Source organism: Vanacampus margaritifer, chromosome 15, assembly GCF_051991255.1.
Source record: "Vanacampus margaritifer isolate UIUO_Vmar chromosome 15, RoL_Vmar_1.0, whole genome shotgun sequence".
Taxonomy (NCBI): Eukaryota; Metazoa; Chordata; class Actinopteri; order Syngnathiformes; family Syngnathidae; genus Vanacampus; species Vanacampus margaritifer.
The window spans coordinates 15,923,431-15,940,771 of NC_135446.1; the positions used below are offsets into that span (position 1 = coordinate 15,923,431).

The 17,341-nt window shown below is 41.7% G+C and overlaps 1 protein-coding gene across 5 annotated transcripts in view; it reads left to right on the top strand.

Moving 5' to 3' along the window:
* The window catches only part of chd3 (chromodomain helicase DNA binding protein 3), a 35,039-nt gene that overhangs the window by 15,102 nt on the left and 2,596 nt on the right, over positions 1-17,341 (top strand). For 4 of the 5 annotated variants that reach the window (XM_077545658.1, XM_077545661.1, XM_077545660.1 and 1 more), the window contains 17 exons: positions 1,023-1,207; positions 1,885-2,062; positions 2,154-2,240; positions 3,703-3,788; positions 3,892-4,025; positions 4,099-4,243; positions 4,748-4,910; positions 4,993-5,102; positions 5,412-5,679; positions 5,786-5,872; positions 5,959-6,105; positions 6,688-6,796; positions 7,214-7,346; positions 8,762-8,957; positions 9,233-9,396; positions 9,666-9,792; positions 14,096-15,220. In XM_077545658.1, the coding sequence (XP_077401784.1) occupies positions 1,023-1,207; positions 1,885-2,062; positions 2,154-2,240; positions 3,703-3,788; positions 3,892-4,025; positions 4,099-4,243; positions 4,748-4,910; positions 4,993-5,102; positions 5,412-5,679; positions 5,786-5,872; positions 5,959-6,105; positions 6,688-6,796; positions 7,214-7,346; positions 8,762-8,957; positions 9,233-9,396; positions 9,666-9,792; positions 14,096-14,346 (2,570 nt within the window). In that variant the 3' untranslated portion in view covers positions 14,347-15,220. Of the gene's footprint in view, positions 1-1,022; positions 1,208-1,884; positions 2,063-2,153; positions 2,241-3,702; positions 3,789-3,891; positions 4,026-4,098; positions 4,244-4,747; positions 4,911-4,992; positions 5,103-5,411; positions 5,680-5,785; positions 5,873-5,958; positions 6,106-6,687; positions 6,797-7,213; positions 7,347-8,761; positions 8,958-9,232; positions 9,397-9,665; positions 9,793-14,095; positions 15,221-17,341 lie in introns of those variants that run through there. The other variant, XM_077545663.1, reaches the window with a different exon arrangement.

Genomic DNA, 17,341 nt, shown 5'->3' on the forward strand with positions numbered 1-17,341 from the left:
AGTTTGGATAATTTTTTTTATTTTTTAAAAAGTAGTATTTTTATAGCTACAAGTATTAAGTCCGTTTTTGGGGGGGAGAAAAAGTCAAAATATTACTAACATTTTGGGTTTTTTCCAAGAAAAAAGGTGCAAGGTTACAATTTATGTTTTTGAGAAAAAAGTTGCAATATTACAAGAATTAAGTTGCTTTTCTTAGGAATAACTACTAGAAGTCATAGTTTAAGGGTTAAGTCAGAATATTGTCAGAAAAAGTGTTTTTTTCCCCACAATTGAAACATTTACAAGCTATAGGAGAGAAAAAGCATATTAAAATAATAAAAATGTATTTTTTTTTAACCTGAATTCTGTTAAAGTAGATAAAGTTGCATTACTATTAGAATTCAATCATATTTTTTTGAAAAGTCTTAAGATTATGTGAAGAAAATAGTGCCCCCCCCCCCACTGCCCCCCCCCCCCCAGTAATATTGCAAGAAATTAGTTGTATTTTTTCTGAGAAAAAAAGGTGCAGTATTGTTCGATTTAAGTCTTATTTTTTAGTAACAAGCTTCAGTATTGTGAGAATCAAAAAAAATTTTTTTTTGGGGGGGGGGGAATCTCATTATTACTACAATTAAGTCTTAGAGTAGTTGTTGGAGAAAAAAGTGACAATTTTATTTGAATTAGTTTGTGTGTTTTTTCCTTGAACAAGCTCATTGTTTTTGATTTAGAATCAAGTTGCAATATTCTTAGAATTAATTTTTTGGAGAGAAAAAAAGAGTGGCCATAATCCCAAAGTTAATTTTACTTTTAAAGTTGTATTTTTTCTAGGGATTTTTTTTTTCTCGTAAAACAAGTTGCAGTATTAGAATTGAATCAGATTTTTTTTTTAAAGAATCAATACAGTATCACAAAAATGAAGAAAAAGTAACATTACTGCAAATGTTAGGCCTTTTTTTGTTTCGAAAAAAAGTTGCAATATTACGAGAATTAAGTTATATAGGTTATTAAATGTGAATTTTGACAGTTTTCATCGTCCTCGACAGGTATGAAGAATTCCTCAGGGGATAAAGTTGAGGACGAGGGCAACGTGATCCACTACGACAGCACGGCCATCGAGAGGCTGCTTGACCGAAGCCAGGACGCCACCGACGACTCAGACGTCCAGAACATGAACGAGTACCTCAGCTCCTTCAAAGTGGCCCAGTACATGGTCCGAGAGGAGGACAAGGTAAAAGACGGAAAGAATTTTTTTTTCCCGGGGGTTGTTTTTTTTTTTTTTTTTTTTTTTCTGTTTCACTTCCAGCTTTACCTTTTTTGGACTGTTGCTGGGAACTGGGGAAAAAAAATGTTGGCAGCTCTGCTACATTCATCTTGGTTTACGCCAAAAAGCAGTGAAATAATGAGCCGAGAGAAGCAAAATAGCGCTGCAGATAACTGGGGCGATAACTCACGCTCGCATTTCTCATTGGAGCTGTATAAATATATTGACGGCCGCTGCTTTAATCCGCTCCTTGCGAGGAAACATCTGTATTTCAGCCTGGAGCTTGAACACATTAGCTATGGGGGCAAAGAGCTTGTTAATGGAGCACAGATATGCGTGATTATGGCTTCCTTTCTCTTCTGTGTAACCTCCTTCACACTGCCTGTAATACTTATTGTGACGTTTTTGCGCTTGACAAATACCTCGTGTTAAAAAAAATCAAAAACTAACACTAACTAATAAAAACTAAGCATTTTCCCCAAAAATTAAAATGACAAAAAAATAGCAAACGGCTTTAAAAAAAAAAGACGATTAAAACTTGAATACCATAAAAAAAAAAAATCCAAAGCAGATGAAGAACAAATGCATAATCCCAACATATTACAACCTATGCTTTAAATTTCCACCTGATTTTGTCGCTCCAGATCGATGAGATTGAGCGAGAGATCATCAAGCAGGAGGAGAACGTGGATCCCGACTACTGGGAGAAGCTGTTGCGGCACCACTACGAGCAGCAACAAGAAGATCTGACCAGCAAACTGGGCAAAGGCAAGCGGAATCGCAAGCCTGTCAACTACAACGATGCTGCGCAGGAAGATCAGGGTATGTCCATATAAACAGTATATATATATATTTTTTGTTTGTTTTTTTGTTTTTTCTCCCGGAGGCTTCTGCGTCACATTTGTCATTTCAGAGTGGCACGCCGACATTTCCGACAACCAGTCCGAGTACTCGGTGGGCTCCGAGGAAGAGGACGAAGACTTTGACGACCGTCCGGAAGGTAAGTCAGAAATTAGCCTACAATAAAAATCTGTTTATATTGCGGTGGACACGTTCTATTCCTACCTGTGATGCGTAATATATAGAGACCATAAAAAAAAAACATTTAATAGTTTTACCCATCCCACATGCTTTAAACATATCTCAACTAATTAAAATACATATAACATTTTACTGAGTAGTAAGTTCAATGTATTCCTTATTTCTTACTTTCTAGCTAGCACAGTTCCTTTCCTGTTTATTAGCCCAAGTTAAGGTTAACTGTAAACCTGACACATAAGGAAAAAGAGAAATATTTTTTAATTAAATACCAAAATGCTCTGCCACAAAATATCGTTTTTGACTAAAAAAATCCTGTTAGCTTAATGCTAACATATTATGTGAAGCATTATAGGCTACAGGAAATTAGCATAGATGTTATGGTTACTGTAAACCTTACAGTAACGGAGCAACAAAACATAACAGAAGTGAACCATATAGTAACAAAAGTCCGCTTGGTCAATGCTAACATATAATGCAAAGTTACATACACAAGCTAAAGGAAATTAGCATTTGACTTCATGCATTATGATTGTTGGGCAATATACTTGTTAAATGTAGCAAGCTAAGCTACAAGCTATTCTGCCATAAATGTAGCTTAACTGCACTCAAGCTATCCAGCAGCCACCCAGTTAGCAAAGCTAACTAAACTACTATAAAATGTATTGTTTTTTTCTGCGTTAGCTTTCCTTATCTATTTGTTGAAAATCTCATTCATTCAGAACATTTTGCTTCTTTTTTTTTTGGGTGTGGAATTTTTTAATTTTTAACCATTCTGTAATGTTGCACAAGATGGCGCCAAACCCTTGAAAGTATTACTGGTGACAAGGAAGTACAATATTCCCCTCTGTAATGCCTATAGTTTGCTCCCCCGCTATACTGTGAATTTTGTTGGGAAATGTATCTGTCTGTTGCGGAAATTGCTACTATATCATGGAAATCTTCCTTTTTTTCCCAATTGTTTTTAATGTTTTTTTTTTTGTTATACCTGTACTTAGGTTACAGGTACAGTTTAAAAAAATCAAATTATCCATTTCATTCAATCAGCGTTTTTAGTGAAGCTATTTTTACTCGCACTATTTGCGGCTGTGCTCAGTTCTTATCCCCTGCGAGTAACTTTATAATAAACCAATTTTTTTTTTTTTTTTTAGCAGATCAAGTTGCCTGGCACACTCAGGCAACACCCTTTGCCAAAACACACAAAGCGCGCTCGAGACGGCCATCTCCGAGTGAAAGGAAAGAAAAAAAAACTTAACATTCTCCTTTCCTTACTTTGCCAAGGAGCTCAATGTTTTCATCATCGCGTGAAAATCATTTTGAAAGGCGAGCATGCGATGCAAGATTGAAACCGGGCCTTTACGAAGAGTCTTTTGTTTTAATTGTTGCTGGAGCTTGACTCACGACTTGTTTTTTAACCCCTGTAGGCCGGAGACAATCCCGCCGCCAGTTGAGGAACGAGAAGGACAAACCGCTCCCGCCTCTTCTGGCCAGAGTGGGCGGCAACCTCGAGGTACAGAAGATGTGTATTATGTATATGTATGAATGTAAATGAATAAGCATGTATATGTATCATATTTTTTTATTGTGTTTTTTTTTTTTTTTTGTATGGCTAGGTTCTTGGCTTCAATACACGCCAGCGGAAGGCTTTCCTCAACGCGGTGATGCGCTGGGGGATGCCGTCTCAGGACGCCTTCTCCTCTCAGTGGCTGGTCAGAGACCTCAGAGGCAAGACCGAGAAGGAATTCAAGTAAGTTTAATGTGGAGAAAAAAAAAAAAAAGTTGAAGTGATTATATTTCACACTTGGCCCTGTCTCCACCAGAGCGTATGTGTCACTCTTCATGCGGCACTTGTGCGAGCCGGTGGCCGACGGGGCTGAGACGTTCGCCGACGGGGTCCCCAGGGAGGGCCTGTGTCGTCAGCCTGTCCTCACGCGCATCGGCGTCATGTCGCTCGTCAAGAAGAAGGTGGCGCTCTTTCATGGTTTATAACTACTGCGATATTTATGCTAGTTCGTTAGCCATCAATGGCGTTTCCCATTGCGTGTTAGCATTAACTCATTCACTGCCATTGACGGCTATAAACGTCAAAAATTCATTTGAACTATTTCTATTATTTTAACTTTTTTTTTCCACTTTTGTTAACAAGTGTATGAAAATGTACATTTAGAACATATATAAAATGTGTGATTAATTGTGAGTTAACTAGTTTTTTAATTAAAAAATTTAATTGCCTCATGATTAATCACAAATTTTATATCTGTTCTAAATGTACAATTAAAAAAATGTAGGTTTTCATACTCTTGTTAACAAAAGCAATAGAAATAGTTCAAATAATTTTTGGACGTCTATAATCGTCAATGGCAGTGAATGAGTTAAGCTAGGAGACTTTGATACAGTTTGGGAACCACTGCCCAAATTTCTGTTTTGTTTTTTAATGACTTCTCCATTGCGATGCATTTTGTGGTCCAGATTCAGGAATTTGAGCACATCAACGGGCGCTGGAGTCTCCCGGAGCTCAAGCCCAAGATCAGCTTGGACAAATCCTCCTCCAGGGCATCGTCCCCCACTGGCAAGACCGCGACGCCCACGCCGGACGCCAGCTACAACAACACGCCGTGCACCTCCAAGCCAGGTAGGCGGCGGAAAAACATAGGTCACGAAAGTACGGCGAATATCCGGACGACCCCGTGAGCTGATGACGTTGATGTAAACAGCGACACCCGCGCCGGCGGACAAGCTGGAAAAGAACGGGAAGGAGGACAAGGAGGATGGCGAGGCCCATTTGGAGAAGGAGAAAGATGACAGCAAAGATGGAAACAAAGAGGTTGGAACCCCCAAAAAAGTTATTTTGATTCAACTGATATGGATGGCAAGGTTGTTTTTCCTCTCATTGTGTGGTGAAAATGGGAGCTGAAATGACATATTGTTGACGTGAGGCAGAATCCTCGTACCCCTAAAATAATACCAAATTGTGGATTATGAGGTTTTGGCCGGATTGTTCAAACTGTGAAATAAAATGTTCAAACTGTGCATAACGTCACAGTTTTGTCCAATACATATGTTTTTAGTCTTTTTTAGAAGAGTCCATTTTTTTCTTTTTACATAATTAATTCCGTTAATTCCGTCATTTCAGCCTTGCGCACCACAAAGATTGTCTCCTAGTCCGAAAACGGAGGGCAAAGACGGTGACAGCAAAAACGGCGACAGCAAAGATGACGACGACAAAGACAATGACGGCAACGATGGCGACGGAAACAATGGCGACGGCAAAGACGGCGACAAATCGTGCAAGAATGAGGAAGACGAACCAAGCAGCGCTTTGCCACAGGAGAGGAATTCGCCAGACAAGAGCAAAGTCACAACCACCGAGCAGGAGACGCAGGTTCAAGAAGGAAAAGCAGGTAATCCCTCGCATATTTGCGTTTTTATTTCATCTTTGTGGAGCTTATCCACAGCCATTCACATTTTAGTGCTTTTTCCGAAACGCTAAAACTCTGTGTCTGTCAGATGGCGAAAAGACAGATGAGGAGCGGCAAAGAGAGACAGAGAAGCCGGAAGCAGCAGACTCCAACGAGGCCGCCGAAGCCAAGAACGGTGAATCAGCTGTCAATCAAATTTTTTTTTTTTAGTCCCGCCCTGCCCCTGAACGCTACCTAACGCATACTCCTTGACTCGAACAGAGGAGACGAAAGGTGAAAAGGATGCTGGGAAAGAAGTCCGAGAGGCAAAGGCGGAGCTGGCAAAGGCGGAGCTGGCTAAGGGGAACGGCAAGCCGCCTGCTGAGCGACCTCGCTTCATGTTTAACATCGCTGACGGCGGTTTCACTGGTCAGTCACTGGGAAAATAATAACGCATCAGTGATATATATTATATGAGTATTTTTCGAGGGGGCATATAGGACCACACAGGGATTTCTTGCATAAAAATAATAGGATGGCACAAGACTGTGCAACTAAGTCATGTCTGCCATCTAGTGGTGAATGGTGATATTACAACTTAAAACTACAGCGAATGCATATTCGCAGTTTGCCACCTGCAATTTTTTTCATTTTTTCTTTTTTAAGTAATTTAAAATCTTTTAGGGATGACCCCCCCCCCACCACCATATATTTCCCATTTTTCATGGAAGATATATTTTGAATCTTTCCCTTTTTTTTAATGTTATTTCAAATAATAATAATAGAAAAAAGGAGATTAATTAATTAGGGGGCCACTCAGGCGGATCACAGGCCGCCAGTTGCTTATCTCTGTACTATATGAAAACCATGTAAATATCGGTTCCCTCCCCCCCACTTAAAAAAAGGTACCTAAGGAGTTACCTAGACTGGTTAGGCTTCTAAAGTATAAATAATATTGAACTATTATGTGTAAAAAGACAACATCAGTATGTGTTTCCCTCTCCCCCACAGAGCTGCACACTCTTTGGCAGAACGAGGAGCGAGCCGCCATCTCCTCGGGAAAGATGAGCGAGATCTGGCACCGCCGCCACGACTTCTGGCTCCTGGCTGGAATCGTCATGTATCCTTGGCGGCGCAGTAACCCCCAGCCCCCCCCCCCCCCCCCTCGGGCCCCCCTGGCGTGCTTGTTTTTAACAGCAAACTAAAACATTAAGTACATGTTGTCCTCGCTATTTTGCGAGTCAGGGCTGCAGATCAATGACATAAATCTAGTTTTATGACGCCGCATACTCTGAGCTCTTGTGTTTCATGAAATCCATCACCCGTAAATTTGCTTTATACGCCGAAAATTTGGCATCTTGGAAAATTCTGGATTGGCATAAATCTCCCAATAGTGCTCCCATGCTTGTGTTTTTTTAAATTTATTTATTTTTGTCTTTTTTAGGCTTTTAGCCTAAAAAAAAGTTTGAAGCGTTTTTTTTTCTAAATATAATTTTGTAATGATCTTTTTATTGATTGGCCTTGACCTCAGCACCAGCCATGGCTACGCTCGGTGGCAGGACATCCAGAATGATCCGCCGTTCGCCATCGTCAACGAGCCGTTTAAGTCGCAGGCTAACAAAGGCAACTTCCTGGAGATGAAGAACAAGTTTCTGGCTCGGCGCTTCAAGGTAACGTAAAATTGTTTGGAAGCGGCGTTCACCTTTTTTTACAGCGTTTTCACTTAATACACTGTAAACATTGTATAGGATACAAAACATGCATATTTTATGCTTGCAAATGTTTTTATGAGTTTAAATATCTTTACAATGTGTTTAAAACATGTTCAAATTGAAAGGATTTTTGATGGGTGAAACTATAAAAAAAATAATTATATGGTCTCTTTGTTGTGGATTTCACCTGGTCCGGGTGGGTCTGAAAAATATCCCTCACGATACGTTTATTGCGGCTCCCTGTATGTAAAATACAAACACAGATATCATTCTTGGCAACCTCCTTATTTAGCCTGACATTTTGTGAAGAAAAGCACTCGATTATGAGCACTTTGCTGTCATCAATCACCTGACAAAAAATGCCCCAAGGCCCACATCTTGGCCCAGTCAGAGTGCTGACCGCAGCCTTTCTCATCCTGTTTTTGACTGCCTCACATGTTGCAGATCTTCGAACATCCTCATTTACGACATCTGTCACGCTTTTTACTCATCGCTCAACGTAATGATAACTAAAAAAAAAAAAAAAAAAAAGGATTTTCAGCTTCTTTAGATTCATTTCATGATGTGAAGTGAATAAACAGCAGTGTGAATATTCAACAACATTGTAGCATCTTTTTGCGAGAATTTCAAAGTCAAATGCTAATTTCCTTTAGCTTGTCTATGTAACTTTCCATTATATGTTAGCATTGACCAAGCGGACTTTTGTTACTATATGGTTCACTTCTGTTATGTTTTGTTGCTCCGTGTGTGAAAATAGCACTTTGTAATTAATTTAATTAATTTTAAATTAATTTCTCACTAATTTCCTGTAGCCTATAAAAAAAATTGGGAATATTTTCCCCGTCCTCTAAATTTTTTTTTTTTCGTGACCCGCAAAATATTCTATTATATATATATATTCTATTATATAATATATATAATATCTGTGACAATATAAGCACTAAACCTTCCTAAAGAAAATGTAAACTCTTTTTACAACCCTTTTTACCCTTTTCTGTGCATTTCACCAAAAAACACCTGTTTCTGATTAAAAAAAAGTAGGAAAAACAAGCTTCTTTTCTTTTCTTTTTTTTTTTTTTAAAGAAACATTTCAAGCAAAAATATACAATATTACCGCTTTTTTTCCCCGCCCTCTAAAAAATTTTTTTTCGTGACCCACAAAATATTGTGATCTGTGACAATATAAGCACTAAACCTTCCTAAAGAAAATGTAAACTCTTTTTACAACCCTTTTTACCCTTTTCTGTGCATTTCACCAAAAACACCTGTTTCTGATTAAAAAAGTAGGAAAAACAAGCTTCTTCTTTTTTTTTTTAAAGAAACATTTCAAGCAAAAAATATACAATATTCCCGCTTTTTTCCCCCCCCCTCAGCTGCTGGAGCAGGCGCTGGTCATCGAGGAGCAGCTGCGGCGTGCGGCCTACCTGAACATGACGCAGGACCCCAGCCACCCGGCCATGGCGCTCAACGCGCGCTTTACCGAGGTGGAGTGCCTGGCCGAGTCGCACCAGCACCTCAGCAAGGAGTCCCTGGCGGGCAACAAGCCGGCCAACGCCGTCCTGCACAAAGGTCAGTGGCAGCTGCGCAATTTGTATCCATATGCAGCAAGTTATAGCGACTGGCAGGAATCCCCCCCCCCCCCCCCTTAGTGTAAGGATTTGTAGTCCTTGAATCAAATCGTATCATTCCAGATGAGGCAAATGCAGTTGAATGGAATCAGACCCATGGAAAAAACGATGCTAATTGTATGATTACAGTCCAAGCAAAACAAAAAAAGAAGATAATTCCACCTGGAAGACATTATTAGCTGGGAGCAGCGCAGTCATCTGTTGTTGTCCTTGCAGTGCTCAACCAGCTGGAGGAGCTGCTGATCGACATGAAGGCCGACGTGACCCGGCTGCCGGCCACGCTGTCCCGAGTGCCGCCCATCGCCGGGCGCCTGCAGATGTCCGAGAGGAGCATCCTGAGCCGCCTGGCCAGCAAGGGCACGGAGACGCACGCCCCCCCGGTCAGCCGCCTCTCTTTACTCCGAACACAAACACTCCGACCTGCGCAGGCTGCCAGTGGAAAAATGATGGAGGGCGGCCAGTAAAAACACAGAGCCCATCGACCTGCGCTATTTCACTCCGCAACTGCTTAGTCAGCAGATTCTCCTCACCATCTTTAAGCACTTTACAATGTTATTCTCATTCCCCTTTTCTGCTGCTGTTTTTTCCCCCCCCTGGTTTTGTAAATGCCATCTTGCCTCAACTTAATTCCTTCTTTTCCTCGGTGCAGCCTATCCCTCCCGGACCCTACGCCACCCCTCAGAACTACGGCGCCCCCTTCACCCCGGCCCCTCCGGGCGCCCTCCTTATGGCCGGGGCCAACTACAGTCAGATGCCGCCTGGATCCTTCATATCAGGTCAGCGAGCCTCTGGTTTGACATAAGCAATGAATTCAGTCGATGAGTGCTTAACTCATTCACTGCCATTGACGATTATAGACGTCAATTTTTTTTTTAAACTATTTCTATTGCTTTTGTTAACAAGAGTATGAAAACCTACATTTTTTTCATTGTACATTTAGAACAGATATAAAATTTGTGATTAATCATGAGTTAACTATTGAAGTCATGCGATTAATTATGATTTAAAAAAAATATTTTTAACTCTTTGACTGCCAGACGTTTTCAGAAACGGGTTGTCCCCAGTGCCAGCCGATTTTAAGCATTTTGACTGATCTTTCAAGGTCCATAGAAAATTATGTGTTTGGACTATGGAAACACACATACTACCAAATGAAAGATTGGACTCTCATCTTTCATCAGAAAAAAAAGTTTGTTTCTACCTTATTCCGTTCTTCAGTAATCAACAATAGAAAATGGTTAGTTTCACCTCTGTTTTCCAACAAACGTCTTTTAACGTCTTTGGCACTCCTCCATAGGATTTTACTAAACGTTATTTAACGTTTTTGGCAGTCAAAGAGTTAATAATCATCTCGTCAGGCAATTAAATTTTTTAATTAAAAAACTAGTTAACTCAGAATTAATCACACATTTTATATATGTTCTAAATGTACATTTTCATACTCTTGTTAACAAAAGTGAGGAAAAAAAAGTTAAACTAATAGAAATAGTTCAAATGAATTTTTGACGTTTATAGCCGTCAATGGCAGTGAATGAGTTAAAGGGGAAGTCAACCATAAACAATTCTTGACAATAATATGTTATATGCGACCTCACTCGTCTAAACATGATTAATATTACATTTGTGGAATATGAGGTCTGCAGCAAAATCCAGCTGTTTTTATCTATCTCAGGGGACGGCCATTTTGCCACTTGTTGTCAACTGAAGATGCCATCACAGTTGCTCAGGGTTCAGGCAACGACCAATCACAGCTCACCTCAACTGTGATGTCATTGTCACTCGACAGCAAGTGGCAAAATGGCCGCCTTCTGCAATATTAACCAAAATATATATACATATTACTGTATTGTCGAGATTATTATTTTTTGGGGTTGACTTTAATTCTTTATCAATACCTTTTGGACGTGTGATCATTGATCTAAAGTTGTCCTATTTTCCAATTAGACATGGCTTTGGTGCCATCGCCATATTGACATGCTCATCTCTGACGCATTTAATCAAAATCTAGTTAGTTGTAAGTGTTGATACAAAAATGTTTTGAGATGGTAGTTTGTAATATATCTCCTGTTTAAACTAATAATATATTCGATTTACAACTTATCATGTGAGCATCATTTACGTGCATCAACGTTCCGTCCCCATCTGTTTCTGTATTAATGGCAGTGAAAGTTTTTTTTCTTGCTGTACATGTCGATGATGGCTAAAGGGAAAGATTGATGATTTTTCTGGACGATGTCGCAATGCCTCGGTCTTTGGTTGGGATCCAAACGGAGGACAAACAGGACAGTCGAATAAAAACCGTGACTGCACTGAGGAGGATTTGCTCTTTGCTTTCCAGTTCTGGACTTGATTACCCGGCGGCCCGGCGCTGATGACGCGGGCAAAAACGCATCCAGAGCGTTTGCTTCTATTTAAAGATATCATCTGAGGAGTTCTGTTGTTGTGTGTGTGTGTGTGTGTGTGTGTGTGTGTGGGGGTGGGGTGGGAGGGGGGGGGGCATGTCAACATGATAGCACCGTCAATAGAGGGTTCATCTCAGACCCTCAAAGCCCCTAATGGAGTCCATAATGGGGGGGGGGGGGGGTCGTCTCGTGTTGGAAGCCAGACAAACACCTGAAATAGACATTAGCAAACACACTGCGTCTATATTAAGGTTCTTTTAACAAAATGTCAGAACTGTCCGACGACTCATTTGGGTCTCAGGAATGTGGAATTGTGTTTTGGCCGCCACGTCCGACCCGCCGCCTCCTGCAGCCGCTTGTGAATTGATATTCACCATGGCATGTGCTCGCCAGACGCACTCTGCGGGCTGGCCGGCATGTGTGCGTGCGTGCGTGCGTGCGTGTGTGCGTGGAGATGTTTAGCTAGCGGAGATGTGGCAGAGATATCTGCAAAAAAAGCTGGTCTTTCCCCAACGGCCGTCTCGGTGTAATTGGAGACCGAAACATCTGTCAAAGGCATTGCACGTTCCATCGGCGAAAATGTCATTATCCCCAAGCCACGCCAAGAAAACACGCAGGAGGTATTTTGAGAGGGACGCCAACCGCAGAGGCGCTCGGCTCGCGTAAATGCGTGACGGAAATAGCCGCGAGTTGCCCTGCCGGATCCCGAGCCTGTGCGTGCAGTTCGGTATACGAGGCCACGGCGCCGCCCCCCTGATTGGGGTCCTGACCAGAGAGGGAGAAAACGAGCTGGCTGGAGATGTGGACGCAGTTAAAAACAACAGAATCCAAAGAGTTGGCCACCGTCAAGATCCGATAATAGCCACGCAGACATTCCCATGCGACCCCCCCCCCCCTACCTCACTTGGCTGCATAGAACTCCAATGTAGTCCCATCGTGCTTGTTGGGAACGAGTCTTGTTTTGCAGGGGGCGCTCCTTGAACCTCATGAACACTTCAGCATCCAAGATCTCCTCCATAACGGACTTTGGAGGCTTTCGAAGAGGTCAAGGTGGATCTTGGAATCCATTTTGTGTCCCTCCTTCAGACATCAGTGACGACCAATGATCGGTCTGATCTTCGGCGGTGGAGAGATGGTTGGGAATTGCGTCCTGGGTTGTTCACTACTCCAAAAATGGATTCACAGAGACTTGGCTGCTAAGTTTAGTGACTCGCGGTGTCATTGGCAAATTGTAACCGACATCCAGAGACTGGAAGAGTCACAGAAAGGCAAAGACGTGGCGGTCCTTGCCTCGCCAGAACCGAATACCGATACTTGAACTGTAATCAAATACTGTTCAAAATGCAAAATGTTTTTTTTTTTTTTCAAGCCGATATTCATTTGCAGTAAAAGAGAAAATATTAGCGTCAAAATTTGGAAAAATTTGCTTTTTCTTTTAGTTTTAAACATATAAAGAATTGACAGCTTTGTTTAAAAATCATAACAAAAATAAATTAAAAACTAATAAGCAAGTCAGTAGTTCCCTAAAGTTTTCTACTGTAAATAGTTTTCCAAAATGTCACCTTATTTTCTCGATTTTAATATATATTTTTTTAGTTACGTTTTTGTTTTTTTTTTATAATATAAAAAATGAAAAGTGTAAGGAGTTCCCAGTGTCACTAACCGACAGCGTTAAATCAAATATGCAGTAAGCAGTGTTATTTTAACACTAAGATAAAAAAAAAAGTTACACTGTCAGAGTAAGTTTCGTTGAGTGTCGGTGTGGATGTTGGGTGTAACCTGAATAGCGCCACCTTGAGCGTTAATTTGACCACACCCTCATTTCCGCTAAATTTCAATCGAGATTCATCCAGTTAAGCGACATACTGAACTGTTTTGCAGAATTAAATCTTTAACACTAGTGCAGAGTACTTTCAACACTACTCAGTGTTTACCAGTGCGGCTTTTTAACACAATAGAGTGTTGGAGTAACACTGGTTAAGTGTAAAAAAAAACAAAAAAAAGTAACACAGATTTACACATAAACACTTTTCTAGAGTTCGATTTAACACTCTCAGTGTTAATCTAACACAGGCGATTTTGCTGTGCAGGGTTTCTAAAAGGTTTCAAAAGATCTTCGCAGGCAGTGAAAAAAATTGTCTGGATATGTTAATAGTTAGTAAAAACTCTCTGTGAACGTCTTACAAATCCTGATGAAAACACAAAATTTGCAAGCATGCTCAGTGAGATACCAACTTTATGGGCCTTCAGATTCAGATGCCGATATTTGTCACCGGCACCGAAAATCGGTCAATCCCTAGTCCATACGTCAACTATCTGTATCTTGCCTATTCAAAAGCTTAGAGAAGGTCAAATTAAGTTCAGTTAAGTTTCGTACGCAAGCTTACATTCTGTGAGTCGTGTATTGTTGTTTGTGGCGGCCGCGGCAAGGCAAAAACCATGCGCGCTGTCGTGACCGTCTCGAGCTGCACCCCGTCAACCCCGAATCCGACACGCCATCCTCACCTGGACTCGCCACGAGTGATTCATTCAAGCACCTGCAGGACCACCGACCCCGCCAGCTCCAGTAGCCAGCCGCCCTCTGCCCGACTAAATCCCCCCCCTCACAAAGTGTCACATAATCGTGCTCCCCCTCTGCGAGCCTCCACTACAGTCTGCCGCTTGTCTGCCCCCACAGAAGCCGCCGGCGGAGCCACATGGGGAGCCGGCGGGGGGCCGGCCGCCGGCGGCGTGTGCCAGAAGACCAAGGAGCACGATGTGGTGCAGCGGCAGCGGGTGGTGGACCTGTGGAAGGACGGCAAGTCGGAGGGGGCCATCGGCCTGGAGCTGCGCATGCCCAAGTCGACGGTTCACAGCATCATCGTCAAGTATCGGCTCAGTAACACCGTGGAGAACCTGCCGCGGAACGGCCGCCCCAAAAAACCCTGACGGGGGGGTCAAAGTGCCACGCGGGGAAGGCCGGAGATGTCGAAAAGTGGCACTAATGACTTTGCGGTTGGGGAGTGGGAAACAAATGTGGACCTCAGAGAAGACTGAATGTTAATGCAATCGCAGGAATTCAGAGAGAGGAACACAAATAAATTCTTGATTTCCTGAGGTTTTTACCCCCCCTCCCCCCTCCTTTTTGAAAAAAAAAGAGTTCCCCTTGGATCAATTCTTCATCCACCGGCAGACTGGAGGAGCCTTTCTCCTCGCTTTGACCCTGTACTCCCTCATTCCTCCGCAGTCTTCCACTCCTCCGTCTCTCCACGCACACACGCACGCACACACGCACACACACGCATACTGTCTGGACCCCACACAGAATCTCGCAAACGACTTGACGTCTCTGCTGACTGCGAGCAGATGAACGACAACGACCAAAGTCATCCGGGAACACCGAGCTCCACGGACACAAAGAGTCGGGGCTTGTAGCCAAGACTTCATTGTCTCGCTGGAATTGGATTTGGCTGTTGGGGATAAAACATTTTTTTAAAAAAGCATCAGGATGGCATTTGGGTTGGATCAGTTCGCTTATGCCGGACTGGCGTGCGGATGCTTTTGGTTAAAGGCTTAATTAAAAGGAAGCAAAGGCTAGGAATGAGCTTGCGTCCTTTTGTCCATCATTTGCGATCAGTTTGCTCTTTGGTCCCGCTGCTGTGGCTCCCTGTGGATCTCTAAAAAAAATTAGTAGAAATTATTATTATTTTTGTGCATACATATTTATTTAGATTTTTTTACGTAAAATATTATTCAAATGAATTGAATTTAAAGGTGCATTGTGCAGTTTAAAAAGGTGATATTAAAGCTTGTTCTACATCAAGCATGCTCCACCAATGCCCAGATGAGTACGAAGAGCCCTGACTGTTTTACTGTGACTGCACCTATCAGCTTTTATCTTCCCTTAATAGTAGAGTGCGCGGACCCTCAGGGGCGGAGTTTTTCTTACCTCATTTGAAGTCATGTCTTCGTTTGTCAACTGTGGCTGTCGTTTTAAGATCGTGCACGTACTCGCACGCGCATCATGAACGAGCCTGACACCGATGTTGCAGTTACGCTTTGGGCCAGAGGTGGCAGTCGTGAGTAAAAAAAAAAGTGACAAACTGCACAAAGAAGTTTTTTTTTTAATTACCTAAAAATGTCCAAATAGTGATCATAAAATATCCAAAAAGGAAGAGGAAAAGCAGAAATTTACCATAAAGTGTCCATGAAATTGCCAAAAATGTCAGAGAATTGAATAAAAAGTGCAGAAAAGAAAATGCTCAAAAACTAACCTAAAATGTCCAAAAACAAAAGAACTTAGAATTTAAAGAATTTAACTCATTCACTCGCGGCCATTTTCACTAAAGCAACCCCCTTCGCTCCCGGCTGTTTTCCTGGATTTTGACTGGTTTTGCAAGGCCCGCAGAATATTGTGTTCTATTGCTATAAAAAACAAACAAACATAGAACCTACCAAAAGAAAGATTAGAGTCTATTCTTTCATCGGGAAAACAAATTATATTTCTATCTGTTTCTGTTTTGCAGCAATTAACATTAGAATATAGCTAAGTTTCATCATTATTCACAAATCTGTTTAGAACTGTGTATAAATGAACTTGTTTTTTTTTAACATAGCCCTGGTTGATCTCTTATACTCTGCTCCCACCTGGTGGCCGTTTTTGCAATGACTACCATTGATTCACCCGTTCTTTGCAGTTCAAAGGCTGCATCAAAACCTTCTGTGTGCTCTAGCATTTAAAAAAAACAAACATAAAAAAACGTATAAATATGTCTTTGGGACAACTAAAGCATTTAAAAGAGAACAGATTTATACGTTTTTGGGAGTAAATGAAAAAAAACATTAAAAAAGTAACTATAACGTCCAAAAACTAAAGAAATCCCGAAAAAATTACCATAAAATGTCCACAAAATTGTCAAAAATTTAACAGAAAAAAAGACATGTCTAAAAATTGTATGTAAGTAGGAAAAATTACACACACACAAAAATCCAAACACTAAAAACAAAAGGTTGAAGAAAATGAATGTCAAAGTATTGGATGCTGCATATTTTTGTGTTGTGGTGCAACTCTAATTAGCTCTCGAACCCTCAGTCAGTACATTAGACTAAAACGAACACACTGTTTGTGGCTCCACACACATTTTTGGTTATTTAAAAATGACTCTTTTGCCGAGAACGCTTGCTGACCCTTCCTTGTTGTAGTCAATTTTAACCGATTTAATCTTAGGCCGCGTTGATTTCTGTTTGGAGCCCCGTACACACTACATTCCCAGCAGCAACATTTACCGTCTGGTCTGGTCTGTTTTTTTTTTTTTTGTTTTTGTTTTTTATGCGCTAAAGAAGCAGATTTCCTCATGTGGATTTGGTGGCGAGCGAAATCCCAAAGAATGCTTCTGCTGCTGCTGTGTCATGGATGTGTGTCAAAGTGGCGCTCAGACACCCGTGCAAATCACTTCCAACCTCTGATTTCCTGCTCTCGATTGAGAAAGTCCAGCGGCGCGTGGATTTATGAAAGCCCAGCTGGAGCGGCTCTGCGCTCTGAAGTTACACGCACACACACACGCACACAAACGCCTGGTCCGGAATAGAACTCTGGCACGGCTACACTCGGCCGAGCTGAAGCGAAGGCCTCATTTTGCCAAGATGGCAGCGTTTTCGTCGCTCAGATAGCAGGCGGGACCTACCGGGGAGAGGTTTTTATTATCTATTGGACCTGACTTGCTTCATCTGGTGCAGTTTTGAGTCACTCCAAAACGATCTTGAGCTCCTCTACTCCTACCCCCCCCCTTTTGACTAATGGTCTATCCATTGTTTTACAGCCTTCATTAGTATCCCAGGTGAGCTTGAGCCTGTCCAAACAGTCTTGCCGTAAAAGGTTGTTATAAACACAATATTTGGAGTTGGAAAATTCGCCGCACGCCCTCTGGCGGACGAGCCACACCGA